The sequence below is a fragment of the Hippocampus bargibanti genome, linkage group LG12 (assembly GCF_051943395.1).
Source record: "Hippocampus bargibanti isolate YZ-2025 linkage group LG12, ASM5194339v1, whole genome shotgun sequence".
In the NCBI taxonomy this organism is placed as follows: domain Eukaryota; kingdom Metazoa; phylum Chordata; class Actinopteri; order Syngnathiformes; family Syngnathidae; genus Hippocampus; species Hippocampus bargibanti.
In genome coordinates this window covers 22710207-22737071 of record NC_142745.1, presented here as the reverse complement: position 1 = coordinate 22737071, position 26865 = coordinate 22710207, and the positions used below count along the sequence as shown (strand labels likewise).

At 43.1% G+C, this 26865-nt stretch overlaps 1 protein-coding gene across 1 annotated transcript; it reads right to left on the bottom strand.

Annotated features, from left to right (window-relative positions):
- Positions 1–1880: 1880 nt before the first annotated feature.
- Positions 1881–26011, bottom strand: ldlrad2 (low density lipoprotein receptor class A domain containing 2). Its single transcript, XM_089010724.1, has 5 exons — positions 25743–26011; positions 12410–12895; positions 3930–4079; positions 2386–2523; positions 1881–1891 (listed from the first exon to the last, which is right to left on the bottom strand). Exons 1-5 carry the CDS (start codon positions 25837–25839, stop codon positions 1881–1883), a joined length of 882 nt encoding a protein of 293 aa, XP_088866850.1. The 5' UTR covers positions 25840–26011.
- Between the last annotated feature and the right edge of the window lie 854 nt (positions 26012–26865).

The following is a 26865-nucleotide window of genomic DNA, read 5'->3' as shown; positions in this document are numbered from 1 at the left end:
TGGTACCTCAGTTCTCGAACACCTCACAGTTAAAACAAATCGGAGGTCGAACAAAATATTCGAGATATTCTTGCTTCGTAGTTCGAACACCAATCGGTGTTCGAACGCCAATACGACGCGTGAGTGCGTACGCGAGGGTGGGGAGCTGAGCGGCGTACGGGTGTATCGCTCTCTCCGTAACCAACTGTTGGGACGGACGGACTGCGTTTTGCTCTCACATTTAATATAGGTGTACGAAGAGTTTTAGCCACTAATCATGCCTCCAAACAAAGTAAGTGCTGCTAAAAGTGACAAAAGAAAAGTAGTGCGTACAACTATTGCATTTAAGAAAGAAATAATTGCAAAATATGAAGGAGGTGTGCAAGTGAATACAGCATGGCGAAATCTACCATCAGTACGATATGAAAGAATAAGGAGGCTGTGAAGTCTAGTGATGTGGCTGTGGGAGTGAGAGCAAGTGTCATTGGATCGATATTTGAAGAGAAAAGAACATCCTGTAGCCGAGTCATCCGTAGCTGTCACGTTCCGAGCGAGAGTGACGGCAGCTGACTCATCGGAACGTAGTGGAATGTTTGGGATATCAAAGCAGGCGGCAGAGACGTACTAACCAAGCAGGATGTTTATTCACAAATCAAAGAAAACACAGCGAGTAAGAAGGCAGGGGGTGATCCGACCCGCTTACTACGCCAAAAAGCAAATGGCACACGAGGGTGCAAAATGACGCAATCCCGGAAGATGACATCAATTTACGGAACGCAGGGAAAATACCTCGGACCGGATACACTCGCGCATCGAAGGAAGAGTCCAGGTACGGTGGCGAGGTGAGTCAATCATCCGGCATTGGCGAGGTGATCGCGAACCGTATAAATGCCCAGTGTCCGTGATTAGAGAATTGACAGCGGGTGGAGAACGGCCGGGAGAGGCAGCCCCGCCCTGCGCTGTCAACTCGCACGTGACAGGAGCAAAGAGGTGGTTTCGGTGTTCGAACAAATCGCTTTTCGAACAGGGTCCTGGAACGAATTATGGTCGAGAACCGATGTATCACTGTAATAATAACCTTCTCATCGATGGACCACTCCTGTACGACTGAGAGCTTACACAGATGTAATAATAATAATAATAATAATAATAATAATAATAATAATAATAATAATAATAATAAAAATAATAATAATAATACATTTCATTTCTAAGTGCCTTTCAAAACTCTCAAGGTCACTTCACAGCCACAGAAAGAGTTAAATAGCTAGCTAGATAGCCAGCTAGAGAGATTGCAAATAGATTGCTAGCTAGATAGTTAGCCAGCTAGATAGATATATGTACAACTCTGTCAATCATCAGTGAGGAAGGAAAACGCTAATGATTCCTCCTTACGACGACATCAACATTCAATGTAGCATTAGCAACCATTGACACTCTTCTTTCATCAGAAAAAAACAGTTAATTCCTGAACGATATGGGTCTGGCGTTAGCTAGCTAAGAGATAGCTAATGACAATAATGATAATAACAATACATTTCATTTACAAGCGCTCTTCAAAACTCTCGATGTCACTTCACAGCCACAGAACAAGTTAAATAGCTAGCTAGATAGCCAGCCAATAGCTAGTACAACTCTATCAATCATCGGTGAGGAAGGGAAAACGTGATTCTTCCGACCTGATCAAGAAGTTATTATTGGAACTCTTCTTTTGGGGTAGCTAAGGGTGTTTCTGTGTTGTCTCAGCAACGCTCTCAGGCAATAGTTCATTTGGATTAACGAAAAGCAGCTAGCAGGAGACAGTGTGAGTAAGGCTATTAATGCCAAGAAAGCATGGCAACTTCACTCGGATATCATCAAGAGGCAACTACATCAACGACCATCACAATGTCAATATCAACTTATCCTGAGACTGTAAAGTGACATTAAGAGGTTTGAAAGGCGCTTATAAATGAAATGTCTTATTATTATTATTATTATTATTATTATTATTATTATTATTATTATTATTATTAAAGGTCAATAAAACGACTTTATTATACTGTACAGTTTATTTCTTTCAATACAATACAGTAGCACATTTATTATACATAAAATAAGGTCTATTTTGTGTCGTCTTAAGGCTTATTTCGTAGAAAATTAAGTTTTATGGGGACATCGGAAGAAATTATTTTCATTTTAATGGTTTCTTATGGGAAGTACATGTTGGACAGAAAAACCTTTGGCCTTACACACACTTTCTGGGAACCAATTAAGTTCGTAAGCTGAGGTATCACTATAAACAATTAGTATTGGTGGTTATTGGTGGGAATCCAAGATGGCTGACGGCCAACAACTGCTAGTAACATACAATAACTGACAGAAACAATGATTAACAACGTAAAAGTCGAGTTATTTTCCACTTACCTGAAACAGACTCAAAACTAGGAGTGCCGTGTGCAATTCCACAGTTCAGGTGTACGGGAATCGGCACCGTGGGGGGATTTACAAAAGACGGTGGTGTGGTCGGTATTGCCGTTGGCGGTGTTGGTGGTACAAGCTGACCTGCTGATCAACAACAAACTTTGATCAACTTTCTTGACCCCAAAGGTCACGCAGGTCAAGTGCAGTGAAAACATTTCAGACTCAGCCACATTTACAATCTGGTGACGTTAAAAAAAACTAAGAAGCAAGGACCATATGCTTTTTTTGTACAGTAAAGTCAGTGGTGGGTCGTCAGGGCCTGCAAGGCCTTCTCTGCTGCCCTAAAAAGATCTGAATCAGACTGATTCATTGTCTGTTGGCCATAAATTCTTATGAAATACAGTTATACCTCAGCTTTCAAACTTAATTGGTTCCCATAAAGTGTGTGTAAGGAGAAAAGTTTGTCTGCCAAACATTTATTTCCCCGAAGAAACCATTAAAATGAGAATAATTAGTTCCCAAGTCCCCATAAAACATAATTTGTGCCGAAATAAGCCTGAAAACTACACAAAATATACAGTAAAGTCTCGTTATATCGATATCGGATATATCGATAGTCCCGGTTATATCGATACTATTTCTATGCACGCACGGAGAAAATTACATGCGCGCAGGGTCGGATATATAGATAGTCCCGGTTATATCGATATTTTTTCGGACTCCCTTGAATATCGATATAACGAGACTTTACTGTAATAATAATAATAATAATAATAATAATAATAATAATAATAAAATTATTAATAATAATAATAATAATACGACTACAACCACGACTACGATTACAACTACGAAACTTCTTTTCCTTTCGGCTTTTCCCCACAGGGGTCGCCACAGCGAATCAATGTCCTCCATGTTTCCCGGTTTTGAATATCGATATAACGAGACTTTACTGTACCTTATTTTATGTATAATAAATGTGCCATTGTATTGTAATGAAACAAAATAAACTGTACTATATAATAAAGTCGTTTTATTGACCTTTGTGATGGTCGTTGTTGCCTCTTGATAATATCCGAGTCAGGTTGCCGTGCTTTCTCTATGATTACACCCTGATGCACACTGTCCCCTGCTAGCTGCTTTTCGTTCATCCAAATCAACAAAAAATTGCAACCTCTTCTATTGCCTGAGACCTAGCAACGGTCGGCAATGGTTCGTCCGCCGAAAAGTAGTTTGTCTGGCAAGATTATATTCTCACGAATTTAACGTTCGTAAAGCGAAAAGTTCGTGAGCTAAAGCGTTCGTAAAGTGAGGTATCACCGTAATTCTGAATTGTCTTTCAGTTTCCTTTCATTGCTTTTCCCCTGTTGTGTGTTTCCGTATGTAAGTATTTAACCGATCCCGTTTCAGCCATCATTTGTTAACCGGGGTCAGATTAACATCAGTGTGTGATTGGGATATTTTGAGGCCAGCAGAGAAGCCCTGGCAGACCCTGACGACCCACCACGGTGGCAAATGTTGGAGTCGCAACATATTCCATGACTGACCTTTGCATCCTGTGCTTAGATTTTCTTCCAGGTCACTTCCATCCCCGCAATTGTCAATGCCCTTGTCATCGCACACCAGACTGAGTGGGATACACTTTCCATCCCTGCAGGTGAAGTAAAGCTCGCCGCTGCACAATGACTGGTTGAATCCTGAGGAAAAAAAGTGGGATCATCTGAGACAAAAACAACAAATAAATACTACTTTGAAAAGTTCTGGATGTGCGCAGAGGTTGAGCGTAGATGTCACACCACCATGCCAATTGGATTGATTCATGATGTGATGTCTTGTTTCTGACCAACAGGTGTGTAGCTGTAGGGCTCCGCCTACAGCTACACACCTGTTGGTCATTGACATTAGCCTCAGTTTAAAAGGACTCCCAGCATGATGCCTTCACTGTCGCTCATGTTCTACTCGGAATATGAACCAGAATCATCTTTCTTGGCCAAGTGTGTACAACGCACAAGGAATTGGTATTTGGTAGTACATGCGGCACTAGTATCATCCTAAAAAGACGTCACAAATCCCACCCATCCCTCCCACAGCCTCTTCAGCCTGCTGCCATCAGCTAAGAGACTGCGGAGTCTCCGAGCCAAGATCAGCAGGCTCAAGGACAGGTTCTGCCACCGGGGCAGTCAGGAGACTCAACTCCCTTCCAGCCCTGCCCCCCTTGCCCCTGCCCACTGCCACACTCACCGAACTCTGAGTACATGGATAGAAAACACAGTGAAATTTGGACTCGTTTCAACTTTATTGATAGTTCAAAAGCAGAGTGTAGACTGCAAGGTTAAAATATCCCATCAATCTCGAGGACTTGCAAGAATCCAAACTAGGGTGCGGAAAATCCTACTGGACCCTCCGCACCCTGCCCACCACCTTTTCCAGCTACTCCCCTCAGGCAGGCGCTACCGATCCATGCGCACCAAATCCAGCAGACATTTAAACAGCTTCTTCCCCCAAACCATTAACTCTTTAAACAGTAACCCAAATAGAACTGTATAGTGCCTCTTTGCATTTTTTTGATGATGATACTAGTGCAGCGTGTTCTACCGGAAACAAATTCCTTGTGTGTTCTACATCCTTGGCAATAAAGATGATTCTGATTCTGATCAGGCTCCACAAATAATCCGTACAAGCCATCTGTACAATTTGAAGAGAACATACAAGCAAGGGAACTAGCTATTACGGATGTTTCTAGTGTGTCTGCCTGCATCTGTTGCTGTTACAATATCACAACTTCTAAGACGTACAACCCAGAGCTCCTTGAAACACTTTTTATGCAAAAAGCTATCCATTGCGTCAAGCCATCAACGACCATCACAAAGGAAAATAAAACTACTTTATTATAAAGTACAGTTTATGTCTTTAATTACCATACCATATCATTTATTATACATAAAATAAGGCATATTGTGTGTCGTTTTAAAGGACAACAGAAACCATTTTTTCGTTTCCTAACTGACATTAGAGAAACGTTTTATAGCATCTAAAATAGCCAAAACACGCAGGCTGATATTTTTAGTCAAATGAAAAACACCAATAAAAATGACTTCAAGTCTCCAAAAACGACTTCAAATTGAACCCGGACGTGGCCAGTTTCAGAAGGTTCCGCCCCCTTATTCGTGACGTCACGCCAAGACGTCTTGCCTTGCTCGAAAATCAAAACAATGGCTTCAGATTAGGAGAAGATGCTTTCTTGTTACTCATCCAGTTATGAATATGATTCAAATAGTTCTGAAGAGGAAGGCATAAATGTTTGCAATCGATTAAAGGATCCCTCCCATATCAATTCCAATTCGAGCCCTCAATGACAGCAATGTAGCACCCAGAAAATGCAGAAGATGGCGCCCAAGCTCCATTGGAAATGGGCTGATTTGTCTGATGGGAATTTGTGTCAACTAGTATCAAATAGTAGTCCTGGCGCAACACACGATTCGCCATCGCGTTATTTATGTTTTCCTTCTAATTTCGCACTCAACACGGATCCACATGAAGTTTTCAGACCAAACAAAGTACCGCAAAATGCATTGTGTGTCGCTTTCTCGGTCAGGGGCGGTCCCTCCGTGACGTCACGTTGGGATCGTCAACTCCAAAACAAGACTTCCTGAATATTCAGCGCGAGTCTTAAAAGGTCAAATGTAGCTTTAATATGCGGTGGAATATTTGTAAAATACAGTAAAGTCTCGTTATATCGATATTCAAGGGAGTCCGAAAAAATATCAATATAACCGGGACTATCGATATATCCGACCCTGCGCCGAACTGCATTAAACAAAAGCCGCCAAAAGAGGGCAGCCAAGCACCATATAAGAAACGGAGCTGGCCATTAGCTCCCTTTTTTTTGGGGTGAGAGATGTTCCTCCAATGTTGCCTCAAAATGGCACATATAATTCTTTAATGATTGTAAACATGTATGCTTTAATCTTCAGAAGTACAGTGTATTTGAAACATATTCATAACTGGATGTGTAACAAGAAAGCATATTATCCGAATCTGAAGCCATTGTTTGGATTCACAAGCAATGCAAGACGTCTTGGCGTGAAGTCATTTTTATTTGCATTTGAATAAAAAGTGGCATCGGCTGTCCTTTAATACACAGTATGGAATGTTAATAATTTTCTAAATCATCGCGCTTCAGCAGACAAAACAAGAAACATTGTTGCAAAAAACGATTCATATACAGTACAGTGGGCATGTACATAACACAACAGGGAAACTGCAACGCTTACATCTTACTGTATTATGTATACAATTTAAAAAAGTCATCAATCTTCTTCTGCTTCCCATTTTTACCTTTTAACACAAACACTTCAATCTCGTCTGCTACACACGAGCTAGCGTCTGAAAATGAAAATGGCTCTGCTACACGGGTGCTGGGCACGTAACCAAGTCACCTGACCAAGTCGACCAATGGCGCGACTGATGGCGTGACACGTAACCAAGACACGTGACCAAGTTGTCCAATGGCGCGACCGATGGCGTGTCACGTGACAAAGATACACGGGCAAGTCGACAAATAGCGCGACCGATGGCGGCTCATGTGACCAAGTCGACCAATGGCGCGACCGATGGCGGCTCACGTAACAAGACACGTGACCAAGTTGACCAATGGCGCGACGGATATATCGATATAAACAACAAAAATGGCCGGCGGGGGATGAAAAGGAGCACCGTAATAACCGGATTATCGTAATAACCAGGTATCGTACTAAACGGTACTAATTATACAGAAAAAGACTAGAAATGTGCAAGGGAAATGAAAATAGTATCGTAATAAGCGGTACTATCGATATAACCGATATCGATATAACGAGACTTTACTGTACGCTCAGGAGAAGTCATTTGAAATGATTTTACAAATTATGGACACAATTTGTCCGGAGGCGTCGGTTGTCCTGAAGTTTTATGGGGACCTGGGAACGGATTATTCTCAGATTAATGCTTTCTTATGGGAAATTAATGTTTGGAATACCCACTTTTGGCCTTACACACACTTTCTAGGAACCAAGTAAGTTCGTAAGCCAAGATATCACTCCGGACGCCCACGCAGTGTTGGAGGCCTTCCAACTCGTACGAGCGGACAGAAATGAAGGCAGCGGTAAGCAGAAAGGAGGGGGGATTGCTGTATTTGTGAATGACAAATGGTGCAACCCTGGGCACATCACGGTGAAGGAAAAACTTTGCACTCGCGACATCAAGCTGCTAGCCGTTAGCCTCCGGCCGCATTACCTGCCACGGGAATTCTCACACGTCATAGCCGTGACGACGTACATTCCCCCTACGGCAAATGGCGGCGCTGCCTCCTATGCCCTCATATCTGTTGTAAACAAGCTGCAAACCCAGTCCCCCAACGCCTTGTTTATCATCTCAGGGGACTTCAATCACATTTCCCTGAAATTCTCCCTCCTAACATTCACACAGTATGTAATTTGTGCCACCAGATACAATAACATATTGGACCTATTTTATTCAAACGCCAAGGATGCATACAAACCCTCCCCCCTCCCCCCTCTCGGAAGAGCAGACCACAATATGGTTTATCTCCAGCCTGTGTACAAACCCCTTGTCCAGAGGCAACCAGCTGTGACCCGCACGATCAAAAGATGGTCCACAGAAGCTGAAGAAGCTCTGCGGGACTGTTTTGATTCAACCAGGTGGGAGCTCTTTACTGAGATTCACGGGGAGGACATTGACTCACTCACCAACGCCATCACAGACTACATTAACTTTTGTGAACAAAACACCGTACCCACCAGGACTGTGCGGTGTTTTGCCAACAACAAACCATGGATTAATCCCGACATAAAAGTCCTCCTGAAGGAGAAGAAAAGGGCTTTTGTGTCGGGCAACAGAGAGGAACTGAAGGCCGTACAGATCCAACTGAGGAGGAAGATCAGAGAGGGGAAGAAGGCTTACAGGATGAAAATGGAGGAGCAGCTGCAAGCCAGCAATGTCGCTGGTGTCTGGAAGGGCCTGAAAAACATCTCAGGCCACAAAAGCCCAGTGACATTGAACGAAAAAGACAAGGACTGGGCAGATGAACTCAACCGCTTTTTCAATCGGTTTGACAAGACGCCTGTAGCCCACCGTCAACTTCACCTGTAGCTGCTCCTGCACCAACTCTCACTGTGGCCTTAGCCTCCCTGCCCCCTCTCACGACCAGCTTTCCACAACCAACATCTGCCCTCCCAACCGTTGCCACACCCTCAGCCGCCACTCTGCCTCCTGGTTCCTGCCTGTCTGTCACAACTGCGCAGGTGAGGAACCAACTGAGGAGGATGCAGGTGAGGAAGGCAGCAGGTCCGGATGATATCAGTTCCCGACTCCTCAAGACCTGCTCCGACCAGCTGTGTGTCATTGTCCAGCACTTGTTCAACCTGAGCCTGAAGCTGGGCAGAGTTCCACAGCTGTGGAAAAGTCATGCCTGGTCCCAGTACCCAAGATTGCCAACCCCAAAGAGCTCAACAGCTACAGACCGGTGGCGCTGACGTCTCACCTGATGAAGACGCTGGAGAGACTCGTCCTCGCCCACCTGCGACCGCTGGCAAGCTCATCGCTGGACCCGCTACAGTTTGCCTACCAGCCCAGCATCGGTGTGGAGGATGCCATCATCTACCTCCTCCATACGGCGTTGCTGCACCTGGAGAATGCTGGGAGCACGGTGAGGATCACATTCTTCGATTTCTCCAGTGCCTTCAACACCATCCAGCCAAATCTACTGGGGGAGAAGCTGCGGCATGCCGGAGTCGACCATCACCTCACATCCTGGATTACAGATTACCTCACAAACAGGCCACAGTACGTGAGGGTAAAGAACTGTGAGTCGGGCAGGCTTCTCTGCAGCACCGGAGCGCCGCAGGGAACAGTCCTGGCTCCATTCCTCTTCACCCTCTACACCTTGGACTTCAACTACAACACCCCAACCTGCCACCTTCAGAAGTTCTCTGACGACTCAGCTATTGTCGGCCTCATTACAGAGGGAGACGATAGGGAGTACAGGGGACTGACAAAGGACTTTGTGGACTGGTACCAGCAGAATCACCTCCAGATCAACACCGGGAAAACCAAGTAGCTGGTGGTGGACTTCTGCAGGAAACAATCCTCACCCGCACCATTGAACATCCAGGGTTCGGACATTGAGAGGGTGACCTCCTACAAGTACCTGGGTGTTACTCTCAACAATAAACTGGACTGGACAACAAACACGGATGCCCTAATCAAAAAGGGACAGAGTCGCCTCTTCCTCCTCAGGAAACTGAGGTCTTTTGGAGTTCAGGGGTCACTCCTAAAGACTTTCTATGACTCTGTGGTGGCATCAGCCATCCACTATGGCATTATCTGCTGGTCAGGCAGCATCACCACCCGGGACAGAAAAAGACTGGAGCGCTTTGTCAAGCGGGCCAGTTCTGTCGTGGGCTGCTCGCTGGACTCTCTAGAGGAGGTGGGCAACAGACGGACGCTAGCTAAACTAAAAGCTATGACGGACAGCCCCTCCCACCCCCTCCTGCCCATCCTGACAGCTCTGGGTAGCTCCTTTAGCCAGAGACTATTACACCCGCGCTGCAAGAAGGAGAGGTACCGCCGCTCGTTCCTACCGACTGCTGTCAGGCTTCACAATTCCCAATGATCACATGTGAAAAAAAAAACTGGACACTTGTAAATATGGGTTGTTGCAATATAGCTAAATGCATTTCTTGATTCTGCACTATGTACAGTCTTGTTTATATTTGCATATTTTGTTATGCTTAGAATATCTTGTTTTCTATCCTTTCACTCCCACCCCAACCCCATCCCTCTTCAATTGCTGCTGTGGACTGCAAATTTCCCCATTGCGGGACGAATAAAGGTATTCTGATTCTGATTCTGATTGGATTTCCTTATCCTTTTGTGACAAGCAGTCTACAGTATGTTTATATTTGGCTTTTCCCTTTGCAAGGGCTTTTCGCTTAGTCTCATTTGATCCTGGTCCTTTTGTTCCCCCAGTTCCCGTATCATGAGCTCATCAGTGGCTCAAAGCTCTTCTGTTCAGGACAGGCCTTTGGTTTGACATATAGCCGCTGCTCCGTCCTCTCTGTCCAACATTTCCACATTGTTGTCCTCAAAGGAATGTCCGTTCCCTTTTCAGATGCAAATAAACTGCAGACTACATCCTCCTAAAGCTGCTCATGTATTTGTGTAGACGTTGCTTGTTGTACCCGCTTGAGTATTAGAGCTGAAGAGGTCTTTAGCCCTGTCTGGAACTCATGAGAAAAAGTTAGCGGACACCAGCCATAAAGTTGCCTGCCCATTTTTCACAACTTGAAACACAATGAGACGACTAATTGCAATAAAACCATTGTTGCAAATTACGTTTGTTTTTTTTTTCACGAAGGAAGTACCTAGCACAAATGCTACCTTGCTTAATTGATGGTAAATATCCCTTGATGATGATTTTTCTCCAGTTGTGGTTTGTCCTTACACTGTTCGTCATGTTGCACAATGCAATGTTAGCGTTGTGTCATCTGCTACAAGCCACGTCAACTCCTCTTTCCACTATGCTTATAATAATAATAACAACAACAACAACAATAATAATAATAATAATAATAATATTACATTTTATTTCTTAGCACCTCTCAAGACACTTTACAGTCATGGGATAATGTACGTTTTGTAGGGTCATACATTTTGTTAGCTTCTTTTCACTCTTTCTTCTGGGGCTGAGGTTCTGTGCATCTACTTTGGAAAATGATACGCAAATGCACAACCTTACAACGCTCAATCAAGTCCGGCTGCACGAAGCAGGCTTCTGATTGGCTGCCGTGCCGAGTATGCAAATTGCCAAACTAACCGAAATTCCAAAATTTCCAAACCAAACGAAGATTTCGAAATCAGAATGCAGTGATACCTTGGCTTACGAACTTAATTGCTTCCCAGACAGAGTCTGTAAGGCGAAAAGTGTGCATCCCAAAAATTAATTTCCCATAGGACACCATTAAAATGAGAATAATCCGTTCCCAGCTCCCCATAAAACATCATTCTCTAAGCCTTAAAACTACACAAACTATACCTTGTTTTATGTATAATAAATGTGCTATGGTATTATAATGAAAGAAATAAACTGTACTGTATCATAACGTCGTTTTATTTACCTTTTTGACGGTCGTTGATGGCTTGATGGAATGGAGTGGGCGGTTTCATTCGCATTAAACACTTGATGAGGAACATAGCCTTCTTCTTTCACCATCTTGAGGAATGATTCCTTGGAGGTGCTTTCTCTGCGATCATTTTATCTTGTTCCTGATCATTTGTGTTCTGTTTAGCTGGGTTGATAGCTTTTTGCATCAAAAGTACAGATGGCTTGTGTGGGTTATTTGTGGAGCCTGATTGATGGGATATTTAAACCTTGCAGTATACACTCTGCCTTTGAACAACTACCAACGTTGAAACGAGTCCAAATTTCACTGTTTTCTATCCATTTTCTCACTCACTCTCTGTCGTCTGCCTGTCTCTTTAATGTTTAAACCACCCCTCACTTCTGCGTTTTTGACCAATCACGTGGATTTAACCGAAGACTGGGGGCGGGGAATAGAGGACAAAAAAATGTCGGTGGCGTAAAATTTTCATAAATTTAACGTTCGTAAACCGAAAAGTTCGGAAGCCAAGAGGTTCGTAAACCGAGGTATCATTTATACCGTTTTCAAAATCTTCGTTCAAACGTTTGCTTTATTGAAAAAAGCAAATGTTAAAAAAAAAAAAACAAAATCTCTTTTTTTTCTTGAAGAAGTTGTCGGCAGCCCGGGCGGACACGTTTTGTAAGTTGTACGCCCGACGTAAAAGTTGCACGCCCTGGGCATCTGGGCAGACGTTATTCCAGACACTTTGTTTTGCAATAAAATTATAATGTCTCCATTTTTTTTCAGATTGGTAAAGTCTTCCATTTTTTTTTGTTTGTGCGTGTGTGTGTGTGTGCGTCCATGTGCGCGTGTGTGTGTGTGTTTACCAAGTCTGAAGGATGTGAAGTCCCCCACAAAGTCCACTCTGGGCTGAGTCCCACGGGTGACAAGTCGCAGGGTCAGGTAGTTTCCTGTGGAGAGCACCGGCCGTGGCGCAGTCTTGCCACAAAGCGGAGGCCCAAGTGGAGGAGAATTCCTGTCCGGTCCATCATAAAACTGAACAAATGAGCCTGCGTGACAGGGATCGGCAAGACTTTCCCCAGAGGCGGACTCCAGTTTTTGGTTGAGGGGAGCAGAGCCTAGCGGGGACTCGGGTAATAGAGGGGCCGGGCTCAGAGGGGCAACGCGCAACAAACTGTAGACCAGGAAGAAGCGAAAGTGGAACTGGACTTTGTCCTTTGGGGAGCTGGCCTGCATGGTCAGGTGGCAGTCAGTCCCCATTGTCACAAAGTAGTACTTTTTGGATTCTTGATGGGAGTTGATGATCATGCCATCACCTCGGATGCTTTGACTGCAGAAGTCCACCACATTAACTGTGAAGACACCATAACCAAGTTCATTAAAGGACAACCAACACCTCCGGACAAGTTGCGTCCATAATTTGTAAAATCACTTCAAATGACTTCTACTGAGCGTATTTGACTAAGATTCCACCGCATATACACAGATACCTTGGCTTATGAACTTAATTGGTTCCCAGACAGAGTGTGTAAGGCGAAAAGTGTGTATCCCAAAAAATTATTTCGCATAGGAAACCATTAAAATGAGAATAATCCGTTCCCAGCTCCCCATAAAACATAATTTTTGTGCTCTGCTCCGTTGGAAATGGGCTGATTTGTCCGCTGGGAATTTGTGTCAACTTACACCTTTTATATGTGTGATAAAGATTAGAGAATAAGAAGTTATCATATTTAAAAGTTTAATGCTGTTGTGTGCTTAGTCAACACTTGTGACTCAATACACAAGTGTGGCACGGGCAACCTGGGGTCAATCAGGTCAACGGACACAGCAATTTAAACGGTCAGCTTCACAGGAGTCATTTACGACTTGGGGAATCCATATCACAGGGGTGATTTAGGACTTCAAACTCATTTTCACAGGAAGAGGTCATTAGCCAGGATACAAACTTATGAGTTCATGGGAAACAAAAATGTTTTATTGCTTACATCTGTTGGTGCTCAGAACGTCCAGAGGAGTGGTATTTTAATCAAGAAAACTATGTTTTACTAATGTAACACTTTAATTTGCATATACTCTCAATAAATAGCTGGCAGAGGGGTGCGGAATTCAGACGTATGGGTCTGACTGTCATATCTCTGACAACGTGTTATCGCAAATTGCTGCGACACACAACAATTCACCATTTCGGTTCAAATTTTGCCATCAACACGGTGTTTTCAGATGAAAAAAGTACCCAAAATGCATTGTTTGTCGCTTTCTCGGTCAGGGGTGTTCCCTCCGTGACGTCACTCGGGCATCGTCATCAACTCGAAAACAAGACTTCATGAAGAATATTCAGCGTGAGTCTTAAAACGTAAAATATACTGTAGTTACAGTGATACATTGGTTTACGAACCCCTTGGCTAAGGAATTTTTCGGTTTACGAATGTTTAATTAATGAATTTTTTTCCTTGGCATACGAACTATTTTTCGGGATACACACGGAGTGCCACAATGGCACTCCGCAATAGCAGCCGACTTGTTTTTGTCCTCTATTCCCCGCCCCCAGTCTTCGGTTAAAGCCACGTGATTGGTCAAGAACGCAGCAGTGGGGTGGGGGGTGGGGTTAAACATTAAAGAGACAGGCAGACGAGTGAGAATATTGATAGAAAACAGTGAAATTTGGACTGGTTTCAACTTTGAAACCTGCCATCTGTACATTTGATGCAAAAAGCTATCAACTTTATTCTTTTTTTTCTCTCTTCATTTCTTTATCTAGCTACCTATCTGACTGGATAAATAGCTCACTACCTAGCTAGCTATCTATTTGCTATCTATTAGCTGTATAGCTTGCTAGGTAACTATCTAGCTCGCTAGCTATTAGCTCTCTATTTACTGACTAGCTAGGTTTCTATCTGGCCAGCGACTGTAGTTTTCTATCTCTTCAATCTAGCTGACTAGCTAGCTCTCTAGTTAGCTAGATATTAGCTAGTTATTAGTTATCTATTAGATAGCTAGCTAACTTTCTATCTATTTGAGTTATTCCGGGTTGAGTGAACGCTGGCTCGTATGGCTGCCGCTGCTCACCCACAGAAAAACCGATCCTGTGACTGTAAAGAGAGTTTTGAAAGGCGCTTAGTAATGAAATGCATTATTATTATTATTATTATTAATATTAGAGGAGTATTACTGTAGTCTAAACAAATAAAGATTCGATTCTTGTGGCTATCTATTGGCTGGATAGCTTGTTAGCTGGCTGTCTACTAGCCATCTATTAGCTAGCTAGCTAGATGGCTATCTCTTATGTATCTAATAACTAGCTAGCTAGCTTTTTATTTGAGTTATTCCGGGTTGAGTAAACGCTAGCGCGTCTGTGACAGCTGGCTGGCTATCTATGAAATAGATATTGGCCAGCCTGTTGGCTATCTATTGACTGGTTAGCTGGCTCTCTGTTCACTAGCTATCTATTAGCTGGCTAGCTGGCTGGCCGGCTATCTATTAGCAATCTATCCAGCTGGATGGCTATCTATTAGCTGGCTAGCTTGTTAGCTGGCTGTCTATTAGCTATCTATTAGCTAGCAAGCTGGCTGGCTATCTCTTAGCTATCTATTAGCTAGCGAGCTAGCTAGCTTCCTATCTATTAGAGCTACTACCGGGTTGAGCGAATTCTGGCGCGTGTTGGCTGGCTAGCTTGTTAGCTGGCTGTCTACTAGCCATCTATTAGCTACCTAGCTGGCTGGCTATCTCTTAGTTATGTAATTGCTAGCTTGCTAGCTTTATATTTGAGTTATTCGGGTTGAGTGAACGCTGGCGCGTCTGGCTGCCGCTTCTCACCCACAGAAATGCCAGCTGGCTGGCTATCTATTAGATAGATATTGGCTAGCTATCTCTTGGCTATCTATTAACTGGCTAGCTGGCTATCTGTTTGCTAGCTATCTATTAGCTGGCTAGCTGGCTATGTATTAGCTATATATCCAGCTGTCTATTAGCTAGCTAGCTGTCTGTCTGACTATCACTTAGCTATCTATTCGCTAGCTAGCTGGCTTTCTATCTATTTGAGTTACTTCCGGGTTGAGTGAACACGGGCGCATGTGGCTGCCGCTGCTCACCCACAGAAAAACCGATCCTGTGACTGTAAAGTGACCTTGAGAGTTTTGAAAGGCGCTTTGAAATCAAATGTATTATTAATATTGGAGGAGTATTACTGTAGTTACAAAACGAATAAAGATTCGATTCTCGTGTATACCATAACCAGGCGAAATGAACTTGACTAAATAGGGTGAAATGTTGACAAAATCACAGCAGATTAACCAGGCCAAGGCATGACCCCATTTCGTAAATCAACGGTGGGATTATTCCATGAGGAGGAGCAGGAAAGATGTGTGGGCAATTCCGGCTTTGGAAGGCCATGTCAAATTTACAATCGCCAATGGACTTTATTTGCTCTGTTTCCAAGGGAAACCATTAACTCCTCCCCCAATGACCTCCAGGAATGTACCCAAAGCCCCCGTTGGTGAGAAACCATTATTCCCTTCACTCGCCAATTCCGATTTGAGCCACATTGTCATCATGAATGGCAGTTGAAAATGACAAATGATAGAAAAGCTGCGCATCCGCGGGTGAGCTGAGCAATGGCGGATTCAAGAGGAATAAGCGCGGATTGGTGCACGCGTGCATGTTGTGATTCTGGCGGCTTGTTTGACCAAAATTTCGGAGTAGCCCTTCAAGCCACTATTGAAACATCCACACAACAGAACTTCAGTGTGCTAGGGGGGGTTATCATCAGTCAAACTCTGGCGTACTCACGATTACATTTCTCAACTAACGATGAGAAGGTTTCTTCAGCCGTCATCTGTACTTTTTTGTAGGTGTCCGACGTTTCGCTTCTTATCCAAAGGCTTCGTCAGCAGACTAAAATTTGCTGGTAGTTTTGGCCCTATATATATATATATATATATATATATATATATATATATATATATATATATATATATATATATATATATATATATATATATATTCTTCTTTTCCTTTCGGCTTTCCCCCTCAGGGGTCACCACAGCGAATCAATGTCCTCCATCTATCCCGGTTTTGTGCATCCTCTTCTCTCACACCAGCTACCTGCATGTCCTCTTTGACCACATCCATAAACCTCTTCTTCGGTCTTCCTCTCGGTCTCCTGCCTGGCAGTTCAAGGCTCAGCATCCTTCTCCCGATATGACCGCTCTCTCTCCTCTGGACATGTCCAAACCATCTCAGTCTGGCCTCTCTGACTTTCTCTCCAAAGCCTCTAATATGAGATGTCCCTCTAATGGACTCATTCCTGATCCTATCCAACCTGGTCACTCCCAAAGAAAACCTCAACATCTTCAGCTCTGCTACCTCCAGCTGTGCTTCCTGTCTTTTCTTCAGTGGCACTGTCTCCAGTCCAAACATCATAGCTGGTCTCACCACTGTTTTATACACTTTTCCTTTCATCCTAGCTGAAACCCTTCTATCACACATCACACCTGACATTTTTCTCCAGCCGCTGCAGCCTGCCTGGACACGCTTCTTCACCCCTTTTCCACACTCTCCATTGCTCTGGACAGTTGACCCCAAGTACTTAAAATCCTCCACCTTCTTTATCTCTTCTCCCTGTAGCATCACTCTTGCACTTGGATCCCTCTAATTCACACACATGTATTCCGTCTTGCTGCGACTGATTTTCATTCCTCTCCTTTCCAGGGCATATCTCCACATCTGTAGTTTCTCCGCCACCTGTTCCGTGTTCTCGCTACAGATCACAATGTCATATGCAAACATCATCGTCCAAGGAGATTCTTGTCTAACATCGTCTGTCAGCCTGTCCATCACCATAGCAAACAAGAAGGGGCTCAGAGCTGACCCCTGGTGGAGTCCCACCTCCACCTTGAATTCCTCCGTCACACCGACAGCACACCTCACAACTGTCTTACAGTCATGATACATGTCTTGTACCGCTCTAACATACTTTTCCGTCACTCCAGACTTCCTCATGCAATGCCACAGCTCTTCTCTGGGCACCCTGTCATACGCTTTCTCCAGATCTACAAAGACACAATGCAATTCCTTCTGACCTTCTCTATACTTCTCTATCAGCATTCTTCAAGCAAACACTGCATCTGTCGTACTCTTTTTGGCATGAAGCCATACTGCTGCTCACAAATGTTCACTTCTGCCCTTAGTCTTGCTTCAACTACTCTTTCCCAGAGTTTCATTGTATGGCTCATCAACTTTATTCCTCTGTAATTAGTACAACTCTGCACATCTCCTTTGTTCTTAAAAATGGGCACGAGTACACTTCGTCTCCATTCTTCAGGCATCTGTTCACCCTCTAAGATCTTGTTGAATAACCCAGTCAGGAATACCACCGCCACCTCTCCAAGACACTTCCATACTTCGATTGGTAAATCATCAGGCCCGAGTGCCTTTCCCCCCTTCATCCTCTTCAGCACCCTCCTCACTTCATCCTTGCTAATGTTAGCTACGTCTTGGTCCACAACAGTCACGTCTTCTACTCTTTGTTCCTTCTCATTTTCCTCATTCATCAATTCTTCAAAGTACTCTTTCCATCTTGCCATCACACTACTGGCACCTGTTAATACATTGCCATCTCTATCCTTAATCACCCCAACCTGCTGCAGGTCCTTACCATCTTTGTCTCTCTGTCTCGCCAGCCTGTAAAGATCAGTCTCACCTTCCTTGCTGTCCAGCCGAGCATACAAGTCATCGTAGGCCTCTTGTTTGGCCTTTGCCACCTTTACTTTAACCGTGCGCTGCATCTCCTTGTACTGGTGTCTACTCTCGTCCGTCCTCTCAGTGTCCCACTTCTTTGCTAACCTCTTTCTCTGTATACACTCCTGCATCTCCCCATTTCACCACCAAGTCTCCTTATCTACCTTTCTTCCACCAAGTACTTTCCGACCTGTGTCTCTGATTATGTTCGCTGTAGTTTGCCAGTCATCTGGAAGGACCTCTTGCCCACCCAGTGCTTGTCTTACCTTCTTCCTAAATGTCATGCAACACTCTTCCTTTTTCAATTTCCACCATTTTGTCCTCACTTCAGCCTTTGGTTTCTTCATCTTCCTCACTGCCAGCGTCATCCTACACACCAGCAACCTATGCTGTCTGGCTACACTCTCACCAACCACTAATTTGCAGTCACTGATTTCCTTTAGATGGTGCCGTTGACACAAAATGTAGTCTACCTGTGTACTTCTGCCTCCACTCTTATAGGTCACCCTATGTTCCTGTCTCTTCTGAAAGAAAGTATTCACAATAGCCATTTGCATTATCTTAGCAAAGTCAACCACCATCTGTACAATCGTCTCACTTCTCGGGATGTTCTGTATGACTTCATCAAAGTCCAACTAAAATTTCTCCTTCTCCGCCAGCTCACATCCTACTTGTGGGGCATACCCACAAACAACATTGAACATCACACCTTCAATTTCTAGCTTCAGACTCATCATTCTATCTGGTACTCTTTTTACTTCTAAGACATTCCTAACAAACTCCTCTTTTAAGATAACCCAACTCCATTTCTCTTTCTGTCTTCACCATGATAGAACAACTTAAATCCTGACCCTAAGCTTCTAGCCTTGCTCCCTTTCCACCTGGTCTCCTGGACACACCTTCCTTCTCTGCATCATGTCAACCAGCTCTCGACCTTTACCTGTCATTGTTCCTACATTCAAAGTTCCTACTCTTAGTTCTATACTCTTGGCGTTCCATCTCTCTCTTTTCCTCCGGGCACACCTCCCTCCTCTCCTTCTTTGACCAACAGTAGTGCATTTTCCACTGGCACCCTGAAGGTCAACAGTACCAATGGCGGCCGTTGTTAACCCGGGCCTCGACCGATCCGGTATGGGATTCAGAGGTTTGATTCGCATATTCGTTTTGGCAATTTTTTTTTTACGTCGGATGCCCTTCCTGACACAACCCTCTGTATTTATCTGGGCTTGGGACCGGCACAATAAGACACTGGCTTGTGCCCCCATATATATATATATATATATATATATATATATATATATATATATATATATATATATATATATAGGTCTGGACATTAGGGATATATAAATGGGGCCGATACGACCAGTCAGACTTTAGTTCGCTGACGAAGTCTCTTGATAGGAGGCGAAACGTCCGAAACCTTCACTTTTGTACAGATGACGGCTGAAGAAACCTTCTCATCGATGGACCACTCCTGTACGACTGAGAGCTTACACAGACGTGCATATATATATATATATATATATATATATATATATATATATATATATATATATATATATATATATGTCTCTCATCATTGTATGAGGTAGGCATTAGTGTGAAGGGTCTTGCCCAAGGACCCACACTGGATGATGTTTTTGTGCTCATTTTCTCTGCCCCAAGTGGGATTCGAACCCTCATCTCCCATATGGCAAACCTATGCCTTTTCAACTGAGCTGTCCAGCCGCTAAGATGCTGGCAGGGAAAGCCTACATGGTGCGCCATAACCAGGTGACTGGCATAGTCTACCGAAACATCTGTGCGGAGTATGGACTGGAAACCCCAAGGTCAAAATGGGAAACACCTCCCAAGGTGGTGGAGAATGACCAAGCAAAGATCCTGTGGGACTTCCAGATACAGACTGACAAGATGGTAATGGCCAACCAACCAGATATCGTGGTCATAGATAAATGGGAAAGGAAAGCCGTTGTTGTGGATGTAGCGGTCCCGAGTGATGGAAATATCAGAAAGAAGGAACATGAGAAAATGGAGAAATACCAAGGGCTCAGAGAGGAGCTGGAGAGAGCCTGGAAGGTAAAGGTGACAGTCGTGCCTGTGGTGGTCGGAGCACTCGGGGCAGTGACCCCCAAACTAGACGAGTGGTTGCAACAGATCCCAGGAACAACATCAGATATCTCGGTCCAGAAAAGCGCAGTGCTGGGAACAGCACGGATACTGCGCAGAACCCTCAAGCTTCCTGGCCTCTGGTCGAGGACCCGAGCTAAAATGGGGGACAGACACCACCCATGGTGGGTGAGACGAGGATTTTTCTTTATATATATATATATATATATATATATATATATATATATATATATATATATATATATATAGTGATATCATGAGAGGCTTGCTCTCAGCGGGTCGGGACAAGAAGTGCAATGGACGACAGGTTCGGATGCAAAGAAAAAGGTTTTAATCAAGGGTTCCAGGGGGAATTCACAAGCAACAAAGGTTTGAATAGTGTCTCTTCCAATACTTATCAAAATAAAGTCTCTTCTGATGCTTAAATCCAAATAAAGTCTCTTCTGAGGTAAAAACTGATGACGGGGTTCTTTACAAGAGTCTCTAGGCCTCACCCCTCTTGACGTCCTCGTCATGTAGCCTAGCCACCTTAGCTAGGTTCAAATGCAGTATCCAGTCGTGTGGTCCCAACTGGCAATGAGTTCCACGCAGCAATCAACTTCTCCACAGAGCACAGCAATCGAGCTTGTCTTTCCCCAAGCTGCACACTCAGAGGCTCTCTGCCTTAAGAGCCCTGCTTTCCAATCAAGCCCTGATCAGCTGCAGGTGTGTGGGTTTAATTGCTGCCTTCCACCAGGTGGGGCCATCTTAGGGGGATGTATTTGCCCTCCAGGACACAGCCTCTCGTGACATCACAACATATATATATATATATATATATATATATATATATATATATATATATATATATATATATATATATATATATAAATATATATACACAGTGAGACCTCAACTTACGAACTTAATTGGTTCCCAGACAGAGTGTGTAAGGTGAAAAGTGTGTATCTCAAAAAAACAATTCCCATAGGAAACCATTAAAATGGGAATAATCCGTTCCCGGGTTTCCATAAAATATACTTTTCAACTAAATAAGCCTTAAAACTACACACAACATACCTTATTTTATGCATAATAAATGTGCTATTGTATTGAAATGAAAGAAATCCACTGCATTGTATCATAAAGTCACTTTATTTACATTTGTGATGGTCATTTATGGCTTGATGGAATGGAGTTGGCGGTCGAAGATCAAAGGGAATTGCTGTTTGGAAAGAGAGACGCATTACATGACGACTGTAATTAAAGAAATAAACTGTGCTGTAAAATAAAGTTTTATTTACCTTGTTGATGGTCGTTGATGGCTTATGGAAGGAGAGTCACCTTCTATAAGGACTGTTGGTAACTTAACCTCTGGTGCTGTGCGGTCGTGTGCTTCCGCCGAAGATCACTCCGCCAGCCGTGGTGGATGTGTATTATGAAAATAGTGCTTAGTATGAGGTTTAATTTTCATAAATTTGACGTTTGCAAGACAAAAAGTTTGTAAGTTGAGGTCTCACTGTATATATATATAGTAAAGTCTTGTTATATCGATATCGTTTATATTGATAATACTGCTTATTACGATACTATTTTCATTTCCCGTGTGAAGGAAGAAATTTTTATTGGTGTCCTGAGCTGACCCATATGGTTATACAATTTATTTGCCACTTTCTGTATTTCTCTCACACTGATCATGAACACCTGGTACCACTTGTTTTATCGCTTGTTCCGCACTTATCTATGTTTTGTATTTTCCTGCATGAACTGATCGGGATTCTCTCATACGCCCGACAATGTATCATACACAACATGTTTTTCTGGAGCACCTGGTCTCAAGGCTGAGGGATTGGGGAGAAATGACTCATCTCTAGCGAGGACAAACTGGCCACTTATTTCCGCGTGAGTTGGGTCTATAAGATGTGGGTTTCCTCAATATCGGTTAGAGTCTGCTGTGCACGAGTGTCCAGCTTTGGGTTTTCCAGTCCAGATTACTCTCCCGGGGTGTTTTTGCCGGCTCTCCGACCTCTGTCAACGGTAAGGTATACTATTCTGGATCTTAACCGGGATGTTGGAGTCTTTACGTGGGGGCATAGAGGTGACAGTTTGTGTCTAGCGTAATTACTCATGATCGGGAAATGCTGTAAATTGCTGTGTGTTTTATCAATAAATACATATCTATATATATACAGTCGTTGTTTGTAGTCATTTCTCTGCTGCGATCTCTCCGAACCTGTAACAAGGCAATTTTTCATAAAACACCGCGCACATTTCTAGTCTTTTTATGTATAATTAGTTCCGTTTAGTACGATTCGTGGTTTTTACGATAAGCCGGTTACTACGGTGCTCTTTTTCATCTCCCGCCAGCCATTTTGCTATGTTTATATCGATACAAAAGATATTTAAGATGAATCGATATTTGCTAAGGGGTTTCTATACAGTACCACCATTATCGAAATCTGTATCGGTCGCTGTATCGGTCGCGCCATTGGTCGACTTGGTCACGTGAGTTTGTTACGTGACCAGCTCCCGTGTAGCAGAGCCATTTTCATTTTCAGACGCTAGCTCATGTGTAGCAGACGACACTGAAGTGTTTTAAAAGGTAAAAATGGGAAGCAGAAGAATATTGATGACTTTTTTAAATTGCATACATAATACAGTAAGATGTAAGCGTTGCAGTTTCCCTGTTGTGTTATGTACATGCCCACTGTACTGTATATGAATCGTTTTTTGCAACAATGTTTCTTGTTTTGTCTGCTGAAGCTGATGATTTTGAAAATTATTAACATTCCATACTGTGTATTAAAGGACAGCCGATGTCACTTTTTATTCAAATGCAAATAAAAATGACTTAACGCCAAGACGTCTTGCATTGCTTGTGAATCCAAACAATGGCTTCAGATTCGGATAATATGCTTTCTTGTTACACATCCAGTTATGAATATGATTCAAATACACTGCAGTTCTGAAGAGGAAAGCATACATGTTTGCAATCCATTAAAGAATTATATGTGCCATTTTGAGGCAACATTGGGGGAACATCTCTCACCCAAAAAAAGGCACAAACTGGTGAACTCATGGCCAGCTCTATTTCTTATATGGCACTTGAATGCCCTCTTTTGGCGGCTTTTGTTAATGCAGTTCGGCACAGGACGGATATCAGAATCAGAATCAGAATCATCTTTATTGCCAAGTATGTAGAACACACAAGGAATTTGTTTCCGGTAGAACACGCTGCACTAGTATCGTCGTCAAAAAAACTGCTAAGTGGCACTATACATTTCCATTTTGGCTACTGTTGAAGAGTTCAAAGAGTTAATGGCTTGGGGGAAGAAGCTGTTTAAATGTCTGCTGGATTTGGTGCGCATGGATCGGTAGCGCCTGCCTGAGGGGAGTAGCTGGAAAAGGTGGTGGGCAGGGTGCGGATGGTCCAGTAGGATTTTCCGCGCCCTAGTTTGGATTCTTGCAGTGTGCAAGTCCTCGAGAGTGGGTAGGGCGGTGCCAATGATTTTTTCCGCCGTCCTAACTGTCCGTTGAAGTCAGATTTTGTCCATTTTTCATATATCGACAGTACGGTTATATTGACATTTTTTCTAACACCCGAGAATATCGATATAACGAGACTTTACTGTATATATATATAAATATATATATATAGGGATGTCACGAGAGGCTGTGCCCTGGAGGGCAAATACATCACCCTAAGATGGCTCCACCCACAGAGAGTCTTGGCCCCATCTGGTGGAAGGCAGCAATTCAAACCACACACCTGCGGCTGATCACGGCTTGATTGGCAAGCAAGGCTCTTAAGGCAGAGAGCCTCTGAGTGTGGAGGTCGGGGAAGACAAGCTCGATTGCTGTGCTCTGTGGAGAAACTGATTGCTGCATGAAACTCATCGCCAGTTGCGACCATACGACAGACACTGGATTTGGACTCTTGCTAAAGGTGGCGAGGCTACCTGAGAAGGACATCAAGAGGGGTGAGGCCTAGAACCACATGGAAAAGAACTCTGTCTTCAGTTTCACCTCAGAAGGGACTTTATCTTGATTTAAGTATTGGAAGAGACACTTTTCAAACCTTTGTTGCTTGTGAATTCCCCCTGAAACCCTTTATTAAAACCTTTGTTTTTATTCAAACCTGTCGCCCATTGCGCTCCTTGTCCTGTCCCGCTGAGAGCTAGCCTCTCATGATGTCACTATATATATATATATATATATATATATATATATATATATATATATATATATATATATATATAAATCTATATATCGATATTCAAGGGAGTCCGAAAAAATATCGATATAACCGGGACTATCGATATATCCGATATCGATATAACGAGACTTTACTGTATATATATATATATATATATATATATATATATAGGGCCTAAACTACCAGTAAGACTTTAGTTTGCTGACAAAGTTTCTTGAATAAGACGCAAAATGTCCGACCCCTTCAAAGAAGTACAGATGACGGCTGAAGAAACCTTTTCATCCATGATTTTTTGATTTTTTTTATTTCCTAACATTTACAGAGACGTTCACTTTGGTAGCAATATGCTAATGTTGTAGAATATCTCCCATCAATCAGGCTCCACAAATAACCCGCACAAGTCATCTGTACACTTGATGCTAAAAGCTATGAACCCAGCTCAACAGATCACAATTGATGAAGAACTAGATACAATTATCACAGAGAAAGCACCTACAAGGGATCATTCCTCAAGATGGCGAAAGAAGAAGGCTACGTTCCTCATCAAGTGTTTAATGCTGAGGAAACCGGACACTCCATTCCATCAAGTCATCAATGACCATCAGAAAGGTCAATAAAACCACTTGATTATACAGTACAGTTAATTTATTTCATTATAATACAATAGCACATTTATTATACATAAAATAAGGTATAGTTTGTGTAGTTTTAAGGCTTAGAGAATTAGAAAGTCGTAAATTATGTTTTATGGGGACCTGGTAACGGATTATTCTCATTTAAATGGTTTCCGATGGGAAATGAATGTTTGGGATGCACACTTTTCAGCTTACACACTCTGTCTGGGAACCAATTAAGTTCGTAAGCCAAGGTCCCATTGTACTTTGAAAGCACCAGAGTTAGTGCCCGAAGACGGCTGGGATAGGTTCCATGACACAAAAATGATCAAGTCATTTTGTCGGAAGTCGCGTATTAGCAGTGGCTAATTTAATATTTTTGGACTTTGCATTCAGCAAAATTCTTTTCAAGTCATCTTTGGGTTAAGTTACGAAGAAAACAATTTCAGGGTAGAACTGTTTGGCAATAAACTACTATCACCCTGCGACGCACACGCGAGCTGGTGCTAACGGCGGCCGACTAACCTGTGTCCATGGTTGACCCGTATGGACTCAAAAAGCAGAACGGGAGTAAAAGCCCGAGCAGGCGCCTGCAGGGCACGTCGGCATGAATCTCCATCATCCAGGCTGGCCGCGCCGATGACCACTTGACTTACACACCACAGATCAGCGCCATTCTCGCCTTGACCACAAATGAGCGTAGCGTGGAATTCACTTTTATCCAGTGCTATGGGAAGGCCATTATCCACATGGATTTTTTTTTCTTTTAATCCCACATCTCGCCCCCACCGACGGTCCCGGACATCTCCACGACAACAGACAACTAATCAGATGTCGAGGCACCAGAGCAATGAGTGTGTCTGTGAGTGTGTGTGTGTGTTGAGGGGAAGGGTTGAAATGGTGGGGGCCGAATAACAAAGCGGCTCGGGAGAAGTTTAAAAGAAAGCGAATAAGCTTCCACGAACAAATGTCCTTTTATGAAATGACGTTGTGAGGTTTATCAATGAGAAGAGAAGGTTTCTTCAGCCATCACCTATACAAATTGGAAGGTGTCGGACGTTTTGCTCAAGAGGATTCGTCAGCGAACTAAAATTTGCTGGTGGTTTTGGCCCTATATATATATATATATATATATATATATATATATATATATATATATATATATATATATATATATATATATATATATATATATATATCCCTATTATCCATACTGATTACTTCTATTGTTATGCCTGATTATGGCATATGTGAGCAGCTGCAGCCACACACGCCAGCGTTCACTCATCCCAGAAGTAACTCAGATAGATAGAAAGCTAGCTAGCCAGCTAATAGGATTGGATTTGCCTTTATTAGTCTCACAGTGGAGAAATTTACATTTCACAGCAGCAAAGTTAGGAAAGAAATGAAAGTAGAAAAGCAAAACACAGGAGCTGCTGGAAAGGCAGCCACTCTCGCGGCGCCGTCTTGAAGTCAAAAGAACACAAAAAAACTAAATACAAATAACATGACAACACAAAGACACAGAGAGACATTCATTCTTAAGCACTTTCTGTGCTGATGAAAGAGGAGAGGATCAAAGCGTCTCTTCACCAGTGGATCAGGGACATCATGGTGGAATGTGCACGTCGACTACAAGCTAAATGTT